The 18,012-nt window shown below is 33.6% G+C and overlaps 1 protein-coding gene across 1 annotated transcript in view; it reads right to left on the minus strand.

Moving 5' to 3' along the window:
- Positions 1 to 18,012, minus strand: part of LOC121423126 — a 102,879-nt gene that overhangs the window by 42,629 nt on the left and 42,238 nt on the right. The window contains exons 15-25 of the mRNA XM_041618417.1: positions 16,238 to 16,666; positions 15,609 to 15,751; positions 14,111 to 14,378; positions 12,633 to 12,746; positions 12,156 to 12,269; positions 8,887 to 9,000; positions 4,022 to 4,135; positions 2,786 to 3,013; positions 2,119 to 2,232; positions 1,000 to 1,119; positions 268 to 381 (exon numbers count right to left, since the gene is read on the minus strand). Of these exons, the coding sequence (XP_041474351.1) occupies positions 268 to 381; positions 1,000 to 1,119; positions 2,119 to 2,232; positions 2,786 to 3,013; positions 4,022 to 4,135; positions 8,887 to 9,000; positions 12,156 to 12,269; positions 12,633 to 12,746; positions 14,111 to 14,378; positions 15,609 to 15,751; positions 16,238 to 16,666 (1,872 nt within the window). The remainder of the gene's footprint in view (positions 1 to 267; positions 382 to 999; positions 1,120 to 2,118; positions 2,233 to 2,785; positions 3,014 to 4,021; positions 4,136 to 8,886; positions 9,001 to 12,155; positions 12,270 to 12,632; positions 12,747 to 14,110; positions 14,379 to 15,608; positions 15,752 to 16,237; positions 16,667 to 18,012) is intronic.

Consider the following 18,012-nt stretch of genomic DNA (forward strand, 5'->3'; position numbering starts at 1 on the left):
AAAATGTTTTAGAGTGCATTTGTGTTATACAGAATAAAAAGACATAAATTCTTGATTACCCAACTGAGTAAAAGACTGCAATAACCCAACGTTCTTTCCCTGTATTCGTCTGAGCTACAATCCAATGCTCACTCTTTCCAGATCCGATTCATTCAGACTCTCTCATTACTTTGAGAAATAAGCTCTGTCACTGCAGTCTCGGGTGGTATAAATATGAATTTTATCTCTTAAACCTAATCAAATATTGGGTGTAATTTCTTTTCTTACCGATATTACATGTAACACCAGTATAGCCATCTGGGCACATGCAGGTGTAGAAATTGATGCCATCGTCACAGGTGCCCCCATTTTCACAAGGAGAGGATTCACATTCGTCGATGTCTGCAGAATTGATATAAGCATATATATACAGTGTGCAAATTGATTCCGCTACGGCATTACACATAGACTATTTTGATAAAGCGTCTTTTTTGATAAATATTTGATGTGACGATTGTTTTATAGCTGCTTAACTCCGTGTGACAATACGTTTCTCCTGACTACCTTTTAGATGAATGTTAGAGCACAATTACAAAACACACACTTGATAATTTAACATACTGACACAAAACACCTTCTGCACAATTCTGTAAGCACATACTCCAAATAGGAAATAACTTATGTTTGTATTTTTACATTTTTGTCTGGTCTGTTACTAATATAGTTTATCTCTATATTCAGGGATAATTTACTTCATGTTGCATCTTACGAAAGTGAAGTTCCAAATTTAAGTGGAATGACTACTTGGATAAATATGATTATGCACCAGAAAAAAAATCAGACACTTTATCAAACATCACAGTTTGTGAATTACATTCAAGAAATGTATGTGGTAGAGTGAATAACACATATAGATAAATAATTTCACAACCATATTTTGCTATTCATTTCTATATTGTATATTCAATATCATATTAAGAGGAAAATGCTTAAAACATGAAATGTGATCATCATGCGTACCGATGCTACAGCGTGGGCCTGTCCAACCAGGTGAACATACGCATTCAAATCGATTCTGTAGATTGCGACATACACCGTTACCATTGCAAGGGTTGGTTGTCTCCTCACATTCATTGATATCTAATGACAGAAATAAAAGAAATGTAGAAAAGCTCACTTACGACGCACCATGTAAAGGATAATTTGGGACAATGTTGTCTCAAAATTCTGCAAATGTGTCAAGAAACTTGATGTTTAGCAATCAAGAGAAAGTGTAATATAGTCATCAAAGTTTTGATGAAAAATTGTTCTAAAATGGGTTGGATATGAAACCGATTCTACAACCAAGGATTAAAAAAAAAAGTAACTGTGGGGTATTAATAGTTTACGAAAACTGTAAACTTTTATACATCTTTTATTTGCAATATTTTTACACAATGAGTTTACATTTAATGCCATTCTTCTCATTCTTCCTCTCTTTCCCACTCTCTCCATTTTCGAACTTCTTTCCTCTCTCACTTTCTTTATCTTTTCTTTATCTTTTCTTGGACATCAGTCTCTATATTCATTGTCAAAATATCTATCCGAATGATTCCTACGTCTATTTTGTATATTTATATTTATAAGTTGTTTCTCTTTTTTTGACGAAATACTATTTTGTTTTTGTGTATTTGCTTATATTCCTTGCATAGTATATTTGTTTTGTATCATTTTTTACTTCTTGTTTTGAACAAAATATTGGCAATTGCCAGTGAAGTTCTAATAAATTCAATTCAATTCATTCATCTAATTTAGAATTCAGATAGAATATCTAATTCAAACAAAAATTTATCAAGCAGCTGTTTCAGCTCTTAAATTTTAACAGACAATCAATACGAACATTGTTATAATAAATTAGAGCTACTTGAAAAGTTCACTTGATTTGGGAGATGTGCATATGTTCTGGAAGGTGAATTGAATTGCATGAATGGTCAGACATACTGTATTAAGTCAATCATTCACTTTAAATTTATATCATTATCTCTAATTTCTGAGTAAAACCTGGGCGTCGTGTAATCTTTCTTTGGATTCCTTGGAAATATTTAATACTATTATTCTTTCATTCAATCTTACATTGTTTTATGTCTTGTTTTATGTTACCTATTTGGCAATTAGTATCAGTCCAGCCTGGTTCACAAATACATCTATAGCCGTTTATTTCATCAATACATTGACCACCATTGAGGCAAGGATTTGGAGAACAATCATCAATATCTGAAACAAGATCAGAGAGCACATTGAACATTAATTTAAACATCCTTTTAATTAGCTAATTGCATTTCTTCTGTAGATAGACCAGAAAAGGCAAAACACCTAATTTGAGAGAATCAATAACAAACATAGAAATACACTATACATGAATCTCATTAGAATAATTTCTGTTGATCTGTTAATTTGCAACCAAGATCTGAAGAGGATAGGGTTACAAAATCCACCTCAAGTAAAGTAAACCTGGTTTGGGTGCGCCCAGTTATAAAAGTGCTAAATGGCAAGAACAACATCAACACATTTTGCTATCAATTTTAACCTCTTATAGTACTGGAGGTAACATATATTCTTATTTTTGTATCACAGGAGGCTGCAGACCTGTTATTTTCTAATTTTTCATTCACAATCCTGACAATAACTGCCAAGATAATATCATCTAATTAGACATATTTCAGCTTATTGACACAAGACCGGACTTTTATAAGATTAAAAAAAAGAACAAAAATCTATTGAAAACACCAATAATAAAATAGCAACCATAAATACAAGAACACCTTACTCATATCACAATTGGTTCCTGTGTAACCGGGATCACATGTACATATGTAGAAGTTAGTTCCACGGCCATTACATTGGCCATTGACGCAAGGATTGCTAAGGCACTCGTCTACGTCCATATCACATGTGAAACCAGTCCAGCCAGGCTGGCACATACAAGTGTACGCATCAATAAGATCAATACAATTCCCTCCGTTTCGACAAGGGAAGCTCGCACACTCGTCAATATCTGAAAAAAAGGTAATGTGTTAGATAAATCACAACAAAGGAATCAAAATAATGAGACAATATATTCATATAATTCTTATGAAATATTTATACAATTTCAAACAATTTGCCATGTCAGAGATTGGAGTAACATGCTGTCGAGCAATGACTCCTCAAAGAGGTCACCCGGACCTGTATGTATCACTACAAGTGTTATTTTTGTGTTATCATCATCACACATGATCATTTAAAAGATGTTCAACCTAAGAAATAGAAGTTTGAAGTCATTTGATGCTAACTATACCCTGTGACAATGTCATCAGCATAATGCTAAATGCCACACATCACAACTGCATTAACTATTTCCTTATTCAAGCTTGTGTAAATAATTGTACTTGTCACACCTTGGGTATTTGCTTTTAAGTGTAGATTTACCATTGATTGATGAGCCAAAGATATAACAATAAGAAAAAAAACCTATTTTCTATAAACATAACTGATCTATCAATCGCACATTTGCAATAGGCTTCTTAAAAATTTAGCATTCAAGGTAAATCGGGCATATTCTTTTCCTGCCTTAGATTTCCAAATCGGGGTTCAAAATCTATCAATCAACATTCTCCAATCTGCACCCCTGACATAACTGTAAAAATTGATAGTCATTGATATATATGTCTCTGAGAAACAGAGCTGCCACCTTAATTGTGTAAGAATCCTATTCCTTATTTCTTTTTATCTTATTTTCAAGCTTGAAATGATATTTTTCTTTACTATGTTGAAAAGCATACCAAAGCATTTTCCTACAAGTTTAGAAATCCTACTTCTATGGGAAAATCTTCAATCTCACCTTCCCCTTAACAATCACACTAAAAATGATAAAATCCTACTTTTTGGCAGCTCTGTGTTAATATTGTAAGCTAACAAAATCCTCACTGTCTAATAGCTAGTATAAATCTATCATAAACCAAAAATGGTTAAAATTTATAAAATGTTCAGGCTATCCAAAAATACAAGAATTATTTCAACTTACTAGTTTGGCAGTTGTCTCCACCATATCCTGGAGCACAGTCACATCGGTAGCGATTGATGAGGTCCGTACAGGTGCCTCCATTTTGACAAGGAAAGGAATTGCATTCGTTGATATCTATACATGAGAGATACAGTCATTCATGTTATTTTGCTCAATTAAAACTTCATATCTCGGATGTATAACCCAAAGCTTAGCACCCATTGTAGGACCTTTTGAATGATTGATTGCATTGAATACAATCCACAATTAATCATAAAATCAAGCGTATAACCCAGATTAGCTTCCTCTGAAAACATGGCATAAATATGTTGTATATGGCTGTGATCAAAGTATACAGAGATATGTTTATCTATTCTAATAAAGTCATCTTTCTTTCGAATCTACCACAAGTTGAAAAATGAAACAGGAAATGAAATTTAAAAAAGTTTAAATTAAACTGCTAAGAACTTGTTTAATGTGAATATGGATGATTTTGCTTGTCTGAGCAACCAATAATTAGGTAAATAATGAAACCTTATAAGGAGATGGTGGGGGACTGATCAGCACCCTTTTTCACATCTCGTGCAACTTTTGAGACCAAGTATGTGACCCAAAGCTGTGAGGTTGTGATACAATGCAATTTTGTAAGTGCATGTCACACCCCAAATTGCTCAAAAAAGTGAACTTGTGTACAAATCAAGTGCTATAGTGGTTATAGCAAAAATTCGTAAATGTATCCTTATTTCTATGATTATTGACCAGAATGCAGTTGACGATTCTTTCGATACAACAACAACAAAAAGTAACAAAACAGAGAAATATAAAATAAATTGAACAAAAATGAATCAATTTTGTTTTAAATTTCAATATAAAAGTCTTTAAGCAAAAAATTGCAGTTTGCGGGCCTCATTTGGTTAATTAAATCAAACCTTTGAAATTATGTTTGGCTTAATTAGTTTTCAGAGTATTTCAGAGAGATTTTTAGAGAATAAACAATTAGCTGTTTATGCCATCGGTAATGTGCATGCAAATTTTCTTTGGGATCGTCCAGTCGAGGGCCGACATCAGCACCACCCAGTATTTTAGGTGTCAAAACAATCTTTTGAGGGTTAAACTAAAGGTTAATGGTTAGCATATCACCTGAGATCTAGATCAAGTAATTGCTAACACAAACTAAACTTTATGGAATAATGAAAACTACTGAAGATCGCAAAAATTACATATTGGAAGGGCATAACTATTTTTGCTTGGAAAGACACCCACCACCAAGAGGAATGGTGCTCAGAGCAATGAAGCCTTTTATACCAGAATCATTTGGTACATAAGTACGCATTTCTTACCAGAGTAATTTTGCATATAATTTTCTATTTTCATAAACATTTGTGGTCACTTTACTTCAATCTATTATAACCCATTTTGAGACGATTTCTAGACTGAGCAATTGGGTGAAATTATCAAATGTGACAAGCTACCCCTAAATCAACAATAAGTTGCATAAAATGAATTTTGTGATTTTATTGATTTTTAAAAAAGCATGTAAAAATTGATCACTAAAAATTTACACAAGTACTTGTTTTAATTGCCAAAGAAATTCAGTAGGAGCTTCAAAAAATAAGCAGAAAATGACATTTGAAGTGTGGAGTTCACTCAAGCATGAGTGCAATCTCAGTGAGACTTCTAAGCAGTCCTCAAAAACTTGTGTCAAAGAAACTTTTATATCTGATTATTTACTCAACTTTAACATGTGAAATTTAACAATATATATAAAAGAGAGGAACTATTCTTTTAGATAAGCAATTTATTTTTTTATATTTGCTCTTTGAACACCAAATTACTCTTTTGGCTGCTACAGAGAACCTTTCCGAGTGGCTTATTTTTGGTTTTGTGGTGGCTTGACACAAATGGATTATGTCTGAAGCGGGAAAAGTGGGAAAATTACAGAACACAAATTAAAAACCCACTGGAATTTTTTTTTCTTCTTTGCAAAATAAACTTTGTGAAATAAATCAATAATATATCAATGTTTTGTTCCACTTATGAATAATGGCATTTTGTGCCATCATCTGCTTCACACCATAACACAAATATTATACATTTGAAAACAAAGACTCTCGTGCTCTTAAACCAGCCACGAACCAGCAGCTATAATCATGCCACCTCAAATTCTCAAAAGCTTACATTTGGTAAGCATAATGTATTATTCTGAGCTATGTAGTCTTGTAATGATAGCATACTTATGAAGATTTGCTGTTTATAACATGTTATATCAAAACGTATTAGTAAGTTTGCTGACTCTTTAAAATTTTGCCGGCATTGACCAACAACCAAGGAGTCAACCAAGCAGAATGTATGGCATTGTACAACGCCTACTAGTTGTACCTTCTTGTAAGCACGATAATGAGAAGCTGAATGTCAAACATTATTTTGTACCATTAAAGGTCAAGTCTGCCACACGAAACTGTTGTATAAATAAGTAGAAAAAATAAAAATCGGATGTAAAATAAGAAAGTCATAATGTTTCAAAGTTTTACTTATTTTTCAAAGAAAAAAAATCAACAGTGATATGCACAACTAAGTGACATGCAAATGAGACAGTGGATAATGTCCCTCACTCACTATTTCTTTTATTCTTTATTGTTTGAAATACACAATATTTCATTTTTTTACAAATTTGACAATATGGAACAACTTGACTGAACGATAAAGTCTTAAACAATTCTAATTCCATATGTTCAGGGAGAAATCATTCTTGTTTTACTTGACAATGAGAAGAAAATTAGAATATTTTATATAATAAAATACAAAATGAATAGAGAATGAATGATGTCATCAGTCTCCTCAATAGCATACCGACCAGGATGTGCATATAACTGTTTTGTGAAATTAAGCGAAACTTTAAAAAGTCATAAATTTCTTATTTTACATCCGATTTTGATGAAATTTTCAGTGTTATGTTTGTTGGATTAAAATTTTTGTTGGGGTGGACTTAACATTTCTTCTGGAGTGCATGAGGGATTTTGCCTTTTGCTTTGGATAATTCTTTCTTATTTTCATCGATAAACATAGGAAAATTGATTATTGTTTGCATTTTTACCATTAGACTTCCGAGGCGTTGTACGACACAAATTATCATGCAATTGCACGATATTTCCTATTTGGTGAAAGGAGGAGACAGTCTACATCTGTCTTTCACCTCATGCAAAATCTTTTCCCATCACATTCATCCCCATTTGTACTTGTATATTGTTTGATGCTTAAAAGTGCAAAGTTAGTTAGAATTTATGCCTGATATGCCCAAGATGTGTTGTAAAACAACCGACCTTATGCAGTCATTTCTAGTCAAGTTTCTCCTACATGGTTGTAATGGTTCTATATCTAGAACATTGTACTAGTGATTTATAGTGGAGTGCTTGGATTTTGTTGGTCGATCTGTTTCTTATGGTTTACTTCTACTGGTATATCCCTGTCTAGAGGTGACATCTCAGGAGAACCTCCTCAATAGCCACAAAGTTAATCTGCATCCCCTGGTCCACTTCCTGTTCAATATCCTGTATTTTAGAGTCATGGTGGGATATGCTGGTGCTCATATTCATTTCTATGACTACATCGTACATGATGTTGTTATGATATATGGCATTAATTTGCTCGATTCTCAAGGTTCATTGGTCTATAATTGAAAGGTATCCTCACAATAAGATCTTGCGTGATATTTGCTCAATACAGTCTTCTTGAATAACACCTATTCTTGAAGGATAAAGGAAAGGTGGAGGTTAATACTGGATCTTCTCTCTCTGATGCTTGCCATTAAGGGCCAAGTTAATATGTTGTCTGGACCTGTGGTTTTACAGGGTTCAAGAATCTCTATCAATCAATATCAAGCTTTAATACACCATGTACATATTATCAGTTGTAATATCTGGCTGATATCCATTATTCCCTTGTCGCTGTTCAACGGATCCCTTGACAGAAATGACACACTTTCTATTTTTAATTCCCTACTTACCCATCTACGATCTGCACACTCTAAATGTGATTGAAAGAAATATGTCAGTGCAGCTAAAGCTGTTGGATCAAAAACTTTCAGAAGACTGGACGTCATAAGGAACAAAAATTAAGCCTAATGATTGCTTATTATAAAAATGCAACATAGACTATTGAATCGCAATAAAGGACAGTTTTACATTAGCCCCATTCACTTGGCAGCTTTAAAAACATCCAGAATAAGCCAGCATACAATCACCAATTTACTGCTTATAAATTTGCAACGAACGATAGTTGCTCAGCAGTTCACCGATCTTGCAGCAGCATTCTCACACAACTTTTTGTTGTGAATCCATTTACTTCAGCACAGATAACACACTTTAGAACTACCATGAAATAATCAAAAGTGAAATGAAATGATGTGGCGCACACTTTTATTAAGGTGTCTATGTCCTTGGTCGAGCAAAGAATGCATCTAAGACGAGAAAGTGTGCCAAGTGAACTGGATGCACCGCTCACACTCATTCGGCCTGCCGAACTTAGTATTAACAATGACAGAGTTAAGAATAATAACAAATGAAAATTTATTTGCAAAAATAATGGGACTGCACAATTTTATATTTTCAAAACAAGGAGTGTAAACGCAAACATATATGTAAAAAGGTTCATCAAAAGTATACTATAATCAATACTGATTGATTCTAGTATTGATTCTAATCAATTCCGACTACCGAGTTTTTTCTTTCTCTTTGCAGCACTGAACCTCCCCCAATACAAAAATAACTCAAAAAGGCTGGGTAAAATATTCCGAGGTAGAAAAGGTTTGATCCAAAAGCAATATTCATGTATAATGAACAATCTAGATTTCCTTTTAGACTCAGAGTGATTTGTTTTTACCAACTTACTAATTTGACAATTAGTTCCGGTGTAACCAGCTTGACAAGTGCATGTATATGAGGCAATGAAATTGTTGCAAATACCACCATTCTGGCATGGAGCTGAGGCACACTCGTCGATATCTGGGAAGGAAATAACAGATCAATAGAAGGCATTTAGAATATGAAAAGCCTATTGGAAGTGTAAGTGGTGCTTTGGTAGTAATAACAGTAATAGTATTCGAAATGGTGATGGTAATGAAAGTGTTGATAACTGTAATGAAAATTGGAGTGGTGAATGGTAAAGAATCAGTGATAGTAATGGTTTTCAAAATGGTGACAATAATGGTCATTGAACTGGGTGGTATATGATATCGGTAATATTATCAATAAATATAACTGTATTGGAAATCATGATGGTAATGGAAAAAAGGAATGGCATTATTACTAATTGATTTAAAAACATAAATACCTGGACTGTTGGCAGTAGAAAAACATTTTCTGATATTTTCTCCAGAATTACTCCTGGAAAATTAGCCAAGCTTAAATAATCTGTATGTTAAACGTTTATCTCTAATCCTAAAGCTAATCCTCACACTGTTTTAAAACAACACTGTAAGAAATGAAGTGCTAATTTAGCACCTACAGTGCTTGTATAGTGACTGCACTACGAGTGCTGATTTTCTGGTTTAAATCTAAATAGACTGGGCTATTTCGACGCCTAAGAAGACTGGGGGGGGGGGGCTGATTCAGCCCCCCTTATGATCTCGGCCGTCGATCGCGCGATCACGACGAAAATTGGCACACGCGTTACCCATGGCATTATCTACAAAACTATGACATCAAATTCTGCAAAAATCTCATGTTTGATTAATTATGCTAATTTATGCGTAAAATCATAAGTTTGCTATAATTAATAAAATAATGCCCCTAAAATGCTAATTTTTGTTTCACATACTCTAGATAGGCATCTGATCAAATTTATTAAAAAAAATTTCAACATCACATTTATTTTCTTATGTATTCTATTGTTTTCTAAATTTCTTATGTATTTCTTTGTTTTTCGACTTTTTGTTTTTTATTGTTTTTTCAATGGAAATTGTCGGGGACTTTATTTGGACCATAAAAAAGATAAAATTAATTGATTTTAAGCAGTAAAAGGAAAAATAATGATACTAATTTATGAATTTTGGTTAAAAACACTATTTGCATTGGATTTGTACAAAAATTCACGTTTTTGAGTAATTTTGGGTGTGCATGCACTTATGAAATGTTGCGTAATTTCCGAACCGCGTACCCGGGGGTCACAATTTTGGTCTCAAAAGTTGCGCGAGACTTGAAAGTAAAAAGTCAGTGAGCGACGCGGTCAAAAAAATTTGCGCGGCGGATTTATCGCGAAAAATGTCGAGGGGGGCTGAATCAGCCCCCCCAGTCTTTTTAGGGTTAAATTTGAACTAGAAAATCAGCACTCGTAGTGCAGTCACTATACAAGCACTGTAAGTGCTAAATCAGCACTTAATTTTTTACAGTGAATACCTACCAGATATTTCACCACAAACCTTCAGTTACTCTTTATATTTTCTAAATATTTATTATTTTTCTTCTTATTTATAAAATAATAATAAATTATAATATAGGATATGTAAAGTACACTATCCACCTTGTAAGGTGCTTAAGGCGCTCCTATATTACCCCGGCTAAGCTATTCTACCGATTGCGGTGCTCACAGCTTTTTGAGGAATTACTTCCTGCCGGTATCCATTTTCCTCACCTGGGATGAGTAAAGCAATATGGGTAAATTTCTTGCTGGAGGAAAACAAGCCATGGCTGGGATTTGAACCCACGTCCCTCAGACTGAAAGACGAGAGTCTTAACCACTAGACCACGACGGCCTCACTATCTATTTGCTTGCGCTTTAATTCGTATATTCATTTTTTTTTCATCTAAGTACTTAATTTGTAATCTATTTCATTTATTTCATTCCGTCTTATCAATGTTGGTGTAACATATTTATATACTTATTCCATTTTTCATGTTTTCTAAATTTTCCATTATGTGTTTCTGTTATTTGGAGGAAAGGACCCCAAAAGGTATTTGAGGGTGAAATTGAGACCTTTAAAGAGAAATTCATAAACTGATTTTTTTTTACTGAACATGAACATTTTTTTTCTTATAGAAAGGGCTGAGAAATGATAACACTGATGACATATCCACTGCACAGATTAAATCACTTTCATTTTTTTAATAGGAAATGGCATACTGGGGAAAATGATATCCCACAACATATGGATGTGCTGCTCATTTGGGACGTAACGATATGTATATATATATATATATATATATATATATATATATATATATATATATATATATATATATATATATATATATATATATATATATATATATAAATCCATAACTCTGTTACTCTTTCACAGATATTTCATAGATTTTCCCAAATTTTCACCGAGATTTTTGTGTGTCTGCTTTTATTGAAGCTAACTTATCGTCAGGGGGAACTTCCTCTTTAAGCTTCACTTTGGGAATTGACGCTGTGTCCCTGCGAAATGTTTTTCCATTTTTTTAAAGAATGAATTACGTGTTCAAAAGTTCAAGTTTCAGAAAAGTCAATTTTTAACAGGTGTATTACTTGAATTTGAAATATTTTTCATAAAAGGGTCAATATATATAATTGGATTTTGATGCAATAAAACTCTCAGAACCTGCACAATTGCAAGCAGTCTGAAGACCGATGAATGTGACTGTTTACGAATAAACTCATAATAACATAAGTATGAAGAAGACATACATGTAATCATAAGTAAATATTTGAATACAAGCACAGACTCATAACACTGAAAAATATACAATTAACTCTGCAGTTAAGTTTTAAATACATCTTTTTCATATTGGAAAGTATAATATTCTTTTCAAGTAACTTGAATTACATTAGTATAGAGATTGCACGATGTGACCGATTCATTTCTTTTAAAGATGAGAAAAGTGATATCTTGAAGTAACTCATTGTGGTACTTCAGGTATCACAGTTTAATTTCATTTACAACAATGGCTTCGTCACAAAGAAAAAAATATTTTGAATAGTCAACTGTCAATTCTTTTCAGTTCAAATCATGAATTTCACTCGCAAGAGCACAATGATACATTAAATCTTTGAGCAAAATGATTATCAAAATTTGGAATTTTGCTGATAAATCAGGTTTACGAGAGATTGTCCAGTAATCCAAATTGATTGTTTTCTTCATGTCCATTCATATTTAAACTAAATCGTTAATTCTTACCGTCTGTACAGAAGGTTCCAGTATATCCAGCAGCACAGTTACATGTGAAGGTATTTACTCCCTGCATACAAATTCCACCATTTTGGCATGGAAAGCTATTGCACTCATCAATATCTACAGATATTATTGGAACAAACATAAAAGATATAAAACATAAGAACTAAGTTGATAAAATCTTTGAGCAATACGAATCAAGAAATCTTGGTTCTACAATACCTTTTTTTAATTTTCTTTTAGTTTATTTTGATTTTCTGGTTTAAGAATGATATGGGTTTAAAATTTCTTACATTTATATTTTTATCATTAAATTATTGTTATAATAGATTGCAAGTTTTTTTTTTCGTTTTTGCTTTTTGAAATTACTTGGTCATTTCATTACCATATGGAAATTATATGAATGCTATTCATTATGTTAATTCTAATTACATAATTGTACATAATCGTACCCACAAAAATACAGATGCTCTTTTTTTTTACCTTCTTCACAATTTGTTCCAGAGTATCCCGCTGGACAGTTACAAGAGTATGCATTGATAAGATCCGTACATATCCCTCCATTGCGGCAAGGGTTTGGATTACATTCATCAGTGTCTGTAAAAGCAATTTATGTTTGAAAAAGATGGTATTGTTAAAAATGTTAAGCACAAGCATTTAAGTTTTTTCTGGCTAAATCACCATTAATAATATTGTAAAGTGTCATATATTTTTATACATTAATGCACCCACACACACACTGTCTCTCACATTATATATATATATATATGTAAACCCGTCAAAAAAGTTAGGAAATCTGAGTTTGGCCATTAATTTGTCACAACTCCAAATTTTACACAATGCATGTGCATGTTTGATATCATTCAAAAGATCATTTAATTTTCTTTAAAATGATACCATTTATGTTATGATCATACAATCATGAAAAGAGATTCAAAAGTGTTGAATAAAGTCTAAATTGAAAAACTGCAAAGCGAGCAGAAATAGTCACGAAGTGACTATTTCGTCTGTGTCAATAGAGATTAAAAATAATTCAAATCAAAACACTGCTTCTTCATTTTTGATGTTTCGTTGTGGTTTATGTAGTGATGGTTCCGTGAGATAGCATTGTTTGAGTCGTGGTTTAACATACTCATGCATGTTTGTTTGTTTGTTATGTACTTGCTTGTGCAGAGCTGTGTTTGAATCCATGTTAATGTTGATGTTAAGGTGCATGAAAACAAAAGAAATTGCTGAGAAACTCACTCATCACCGCGGAAAAAATAATGACTTTTCAATTTTACAACTTTTGATTTTTTACCTTGCCCCACATTTCAAGGCAATGCACCCCCATGTAAACCATAATCATATCATATAAGGTATCATTTTAAAAAAGAATTAAATGATCTAATTATAAGTATCTATCACACATTAATATTTCCTAAAACCGAGTAGAGATTATCGATCAGAGTCATATTTCCAAACTTTTTTTGAGGAGTTTAAATAATATATGTATATATATTATTTATCATTCAACATTTAATTCCAATATTAATTGTTAATGATTCTTTTTTAATTCAAGTGAATTTAACGTGTATTGTTATCTGTAAGCAGAGTGGAATTGCTAGGAATCTCTGCTTGTACTTCTTGCATTCTCATTACTAGCAAAATTTTTAAGATTTCATATGCGAGTTGAGGTTACGGAGAAGTTCATTGATAGTAAACAACAGTTTCTAATAACCAAATTAAAACAAAAAAGAAATAAAAAAAATAATCTGTACCCAGGGCTGTGACACAAAGTTTTGCAATTAAGCAATGATGAGTCAAGACCGTTGATACACACACATTAAAAAAGAACAGGATCAACAACCAATCAAAATTTGCCAATCATTATTGTAATGCATTGTAAACCTCTTTATTACGGGGCTCCGATTACTATTTAGTTCAATACAGCATTCGATAAATTGTTGATGTTTCCTTACCCATGCAAGGTAGACTCTGACAAGAGACAAGACTGTCAGCAGACGCTGATAGGGTGAAGTCTGGATTTGAGTTTGGGTTCTTATTCAGCCTCACGCAAAGAAATGGTAAATTACAAGCCAAACCCGACAGATCAAGGAATGAGTTAACGCCTTCCAAAGTATAGGATACACCGGCAGTCAGAGTTTCACCGTTAAGTGGAATAACTGTTGGGGCAGACACAGTAGTTGTTCCTTGTCCGTCAATTTGGGAGTTCAGGAACAACTCAGCCTGTTGATCATAGAAACAAAACATTTCATAAGGTACTTTAATCAACAAATGATCAGTACAGACATGCATGGATGGATGGGGGGTGATAATAACATTGCGTTATGTGAACGTGCAATTCAATTATGACGTGATGGAACAAGGCTCTTAGACTGTAACAGGCATTTGCATGAGAAAGTAGCAGTTGAAATTCTTAAAAGCATTGGTAGATAAATTCAACAATTCCATGGAATTCATTCATTCATTAGAGATATTACTTTGTACTGACAAAAATGGATATTTATCAGGCAAGACATAAAAAATATTCCCATTCTCCCCTAAAACAACAAACAAATGTATAGCACTGCCTGAAAAAGAAGGAATGCATGACTTTAAGACAAACATTATGACAAAAAATATCACAAAAATGACACTGTCATACTTGTTAGTAAGGAAAAGTATAAGGGATTAAGGGGAAGATGACAGTCTAATAAAGTTCCATCTAAATCAAAATGGCGTAAATTTTAAATGAAAAAGTTTTCAATTAAATCATTTTGTACATTTTGATATCTTATGGCTAGGTAACTTTACAATAGAGTAAGTTTGAACACATATAGGAATACTTAGAAAAATATCATCAATACCACCCATAGCCAGTGAGAGAGGCATTCCTGGCATGGTCTTTGATCAAGACAGGCCATGTAGAAATTTGACTACCCCCCCCCCACCAACAAATCACCTAAAATAAATTTTGAGACTTTCATTACACTTGAAAAAAAACACACAACCTAAGCTTCAAAATTATCTATAACATGTCCTTTACAACTACTTGATTAGATGCAGAAAAAAAACTCAGCAAGAGCTTAAAAAATAGGTGATAAACAAGGTTTGAAGTTTGGTCCACTCAAACATGAGAGGTGCACACTGTGCAATGTCAGTGAAACGTCCAAGCATTCCAAAAAAAATTGTGTTAAAGAAACTCTTATAACTTTCTTGTCTTTTATTCAACTGTACAAGTTAAACTTTTGACAGTCCGAATAATTTTTCTTTCAGATAAGCATATTTTCTAATTGTTGCTTTTTGAACACCAAATTACGATTCGGGCTTTTTTTACAGAGAACCTTCCCTGGCGACTTATTGTTGCTTTTGTGGCAGCTGGTCACAAATGTTCTTACACTCCTTGAAAACTTTGTCTAACGCTGTATATCTCATATATGGTATCATAATAGATCAATTATGATCATTAGGACTTACCTCCCAAAGATTTGAACCTGATACGCCTGCACCATCCGCATCAGTAATGATATTGATATCAAAGTCTATGTCGTGTCTACTAGATCCAGCAATAAGTGTTGCACCAGAGTTTATGTTGAAATTGATATCTGTTATCTGGACACCTAAGGTTCAATAAAAAATAAAATGATTTTTTTGTCAACCAAGTGGGAAGAGTTTCTTTGATAAATGGACAATAGATATATGATTACATTCAATTCAATTTTAAAAAAATGCATTTAAATGTATGCAAAACCTACCTTTTAATATGACTATTATCTATTGTTCATTCCAAAAGCATCATGACTTTCATTGTAGTTATAATTTTTAGAAATATACTATTCCATTTGTAACAAACAAGAAGTGTTCCATCAAAGTTTATTCATTCATCTTAACAGAAGGCAGGTAAATCTGTGCAAATGTACCTTGTGAGATCCTACTTGTTTCAAGTTTATTCCAAAATCTTCTTGTCTTTGACTATAGTTCACAGCTGAAAAAGATTATTTAATTCCTTTCCAACATGCTTGTAGACAGAAACCAACGTTTAATGATGAAATCAGATTAAAGTAAACCCCCTTTATAAAGTTTCACTTTTGTTGAACTCTGCTTACCAGTGCAGGTAGCTGGGATGCAAGAAGTAAGAATATTGTCATTTGGTTGAGGATCAAATGTGAAGCTCGTTGGTGAAAAGGGGTTTTGCTGGAACACCACACAGAATCCTTCAACCCCTTCACTGCACAAGGCGCCACTCAGATCAAGAATGGCACTCATGCCTTCAATGGTTGTTGTTGTACCAGCAACAATTCCTTCGCGGCTCTGACTAGGAGTCAAAGTGACGTCAATGGGACTGATGACACTTCCACCAGGTGTGCTGCTGTCTGATGCATAAGCTCTGACCTGCCATAGATTTTCACCGGACACACTGCCACCTGCTGGGTCGGAATCGACCACAATGTTGAAGACGACCTCGTGTGCAGCATCCCCCTCTACAAGCTCGTCACCAGAAACAGCTTCTAGGCTTGTACCTGTTACCTCCACTCCTAGATTGGATACAGGAAAAGAAGACATGAGAAATTGATACTTTTCAAATTCACTGATGTCAAGATAGTGAATAATATATGCATCAACTAACACAAACTTAACTTTAGCCTTAACAAAATTAGTGGTTGGATAATAACCATAAAGAAATTTTAATATACATCTGATATTGCTAACTATAATCACAAACAGAAGACATCGTAATATAGCTGTAACACAAGATCGATATCTACAATTTACGTCAATAACTCCATACATCTACTTGATTTGCTAGTTCAGCCCTCTGGACTGCCATACCCGAAAAGAACTCCCAAGAATTTAAAAAGCGCGAGCGCGCCCTCTCCCGTTCAGGCTTACTACCCATGATCACCGCGCAATTAGCGTCCATCTTCCTCTTTTGCTTTCGGCAAGCCATCTGTCAAGACGTGCTCAAATAAGTCTCCTAAAGCTCAAATCTTTTTTGAGCTTTGGTATATTTATTTTTGCTTATCTGTTGTGCATTCTCCCTTTTAAATTCAATCTTTCCGTTTGTGTGTAAGATTGTGTTCAGAATTTACACCCGGCGCGACTTTTTAGCGTGTTTTTGGTGACACTTAAATTGTTTTCCTAACGTTTGGGTTCTCGTCGCGCCGCATAGCTAGCGCGTTCGCGAGGCACCGGGTTTGGTCTGCCTACGTGGCAGCAAGCCTTCACCTCCTGCCACGGTTATTGTTCTTCACGTTCAAAGTGTGGTGGTTTTTGGTGCCGTTTTTGAATTAAATTCTAGACAGCCTTTACACTTTGTTGTCGAGGGTGTTATTGTTATTTCTTTTTGCAGGTTGGGATCTTCAACTCTGTTCCTTCCTTGCTTTCCGGAATTGATTTATTAAGATTTTCGATTGATTATTGATTGATTAATTCTTCAATTCTTTTTCCTTTCTGTTCTGAATAAATTTCTTGATTGATATTTTATTCACAGGCGGATCTTAAAGCTCAATTCCTTTTCCTTCTGTTCTGAATAAATTTCTTGATTGATATTTTATTCACAGGCGGATCTTAAAGCTCAATTCCTTTTCCTTTCTGTTCTGAATAAAATTCTTGATTAATATTTTATTCACAGACGGAACTTAAAGCCCTTTTTCTCTTCTGGGATTGTTTAATTCGACTTACGCAATTATAACTTGATTGATTGGTTATTCAATCCCCCCCCAAAAAAAAAAAAAATTTTTTACAGGTGGGGTCTTCTTCCTGTTAGGAATTTTTTGACCTTTCCCGGAATTGTTTTCTTCGTTCAATTCCCTCTCCCCTCCTAGTCTTATATTTTTTACTTCGACAGGCGGGCTCTACGATTCTTTTTTGAGGATTTACT

This window comes from Lytechinus variegatus, chromosome 10, assembly GCF_018143015.1.
Source record: "Lytechinus variegatus isolate NC3 chromosome 10, Lvar_3.0, whole genome shotgun sequence".
NCBI lineage: Eukaryota > Metazoa > Echinodermata > Echinoidea > Temnopleuroida > Toxopneustidae > Lytechinus > Lytechinus variegatus.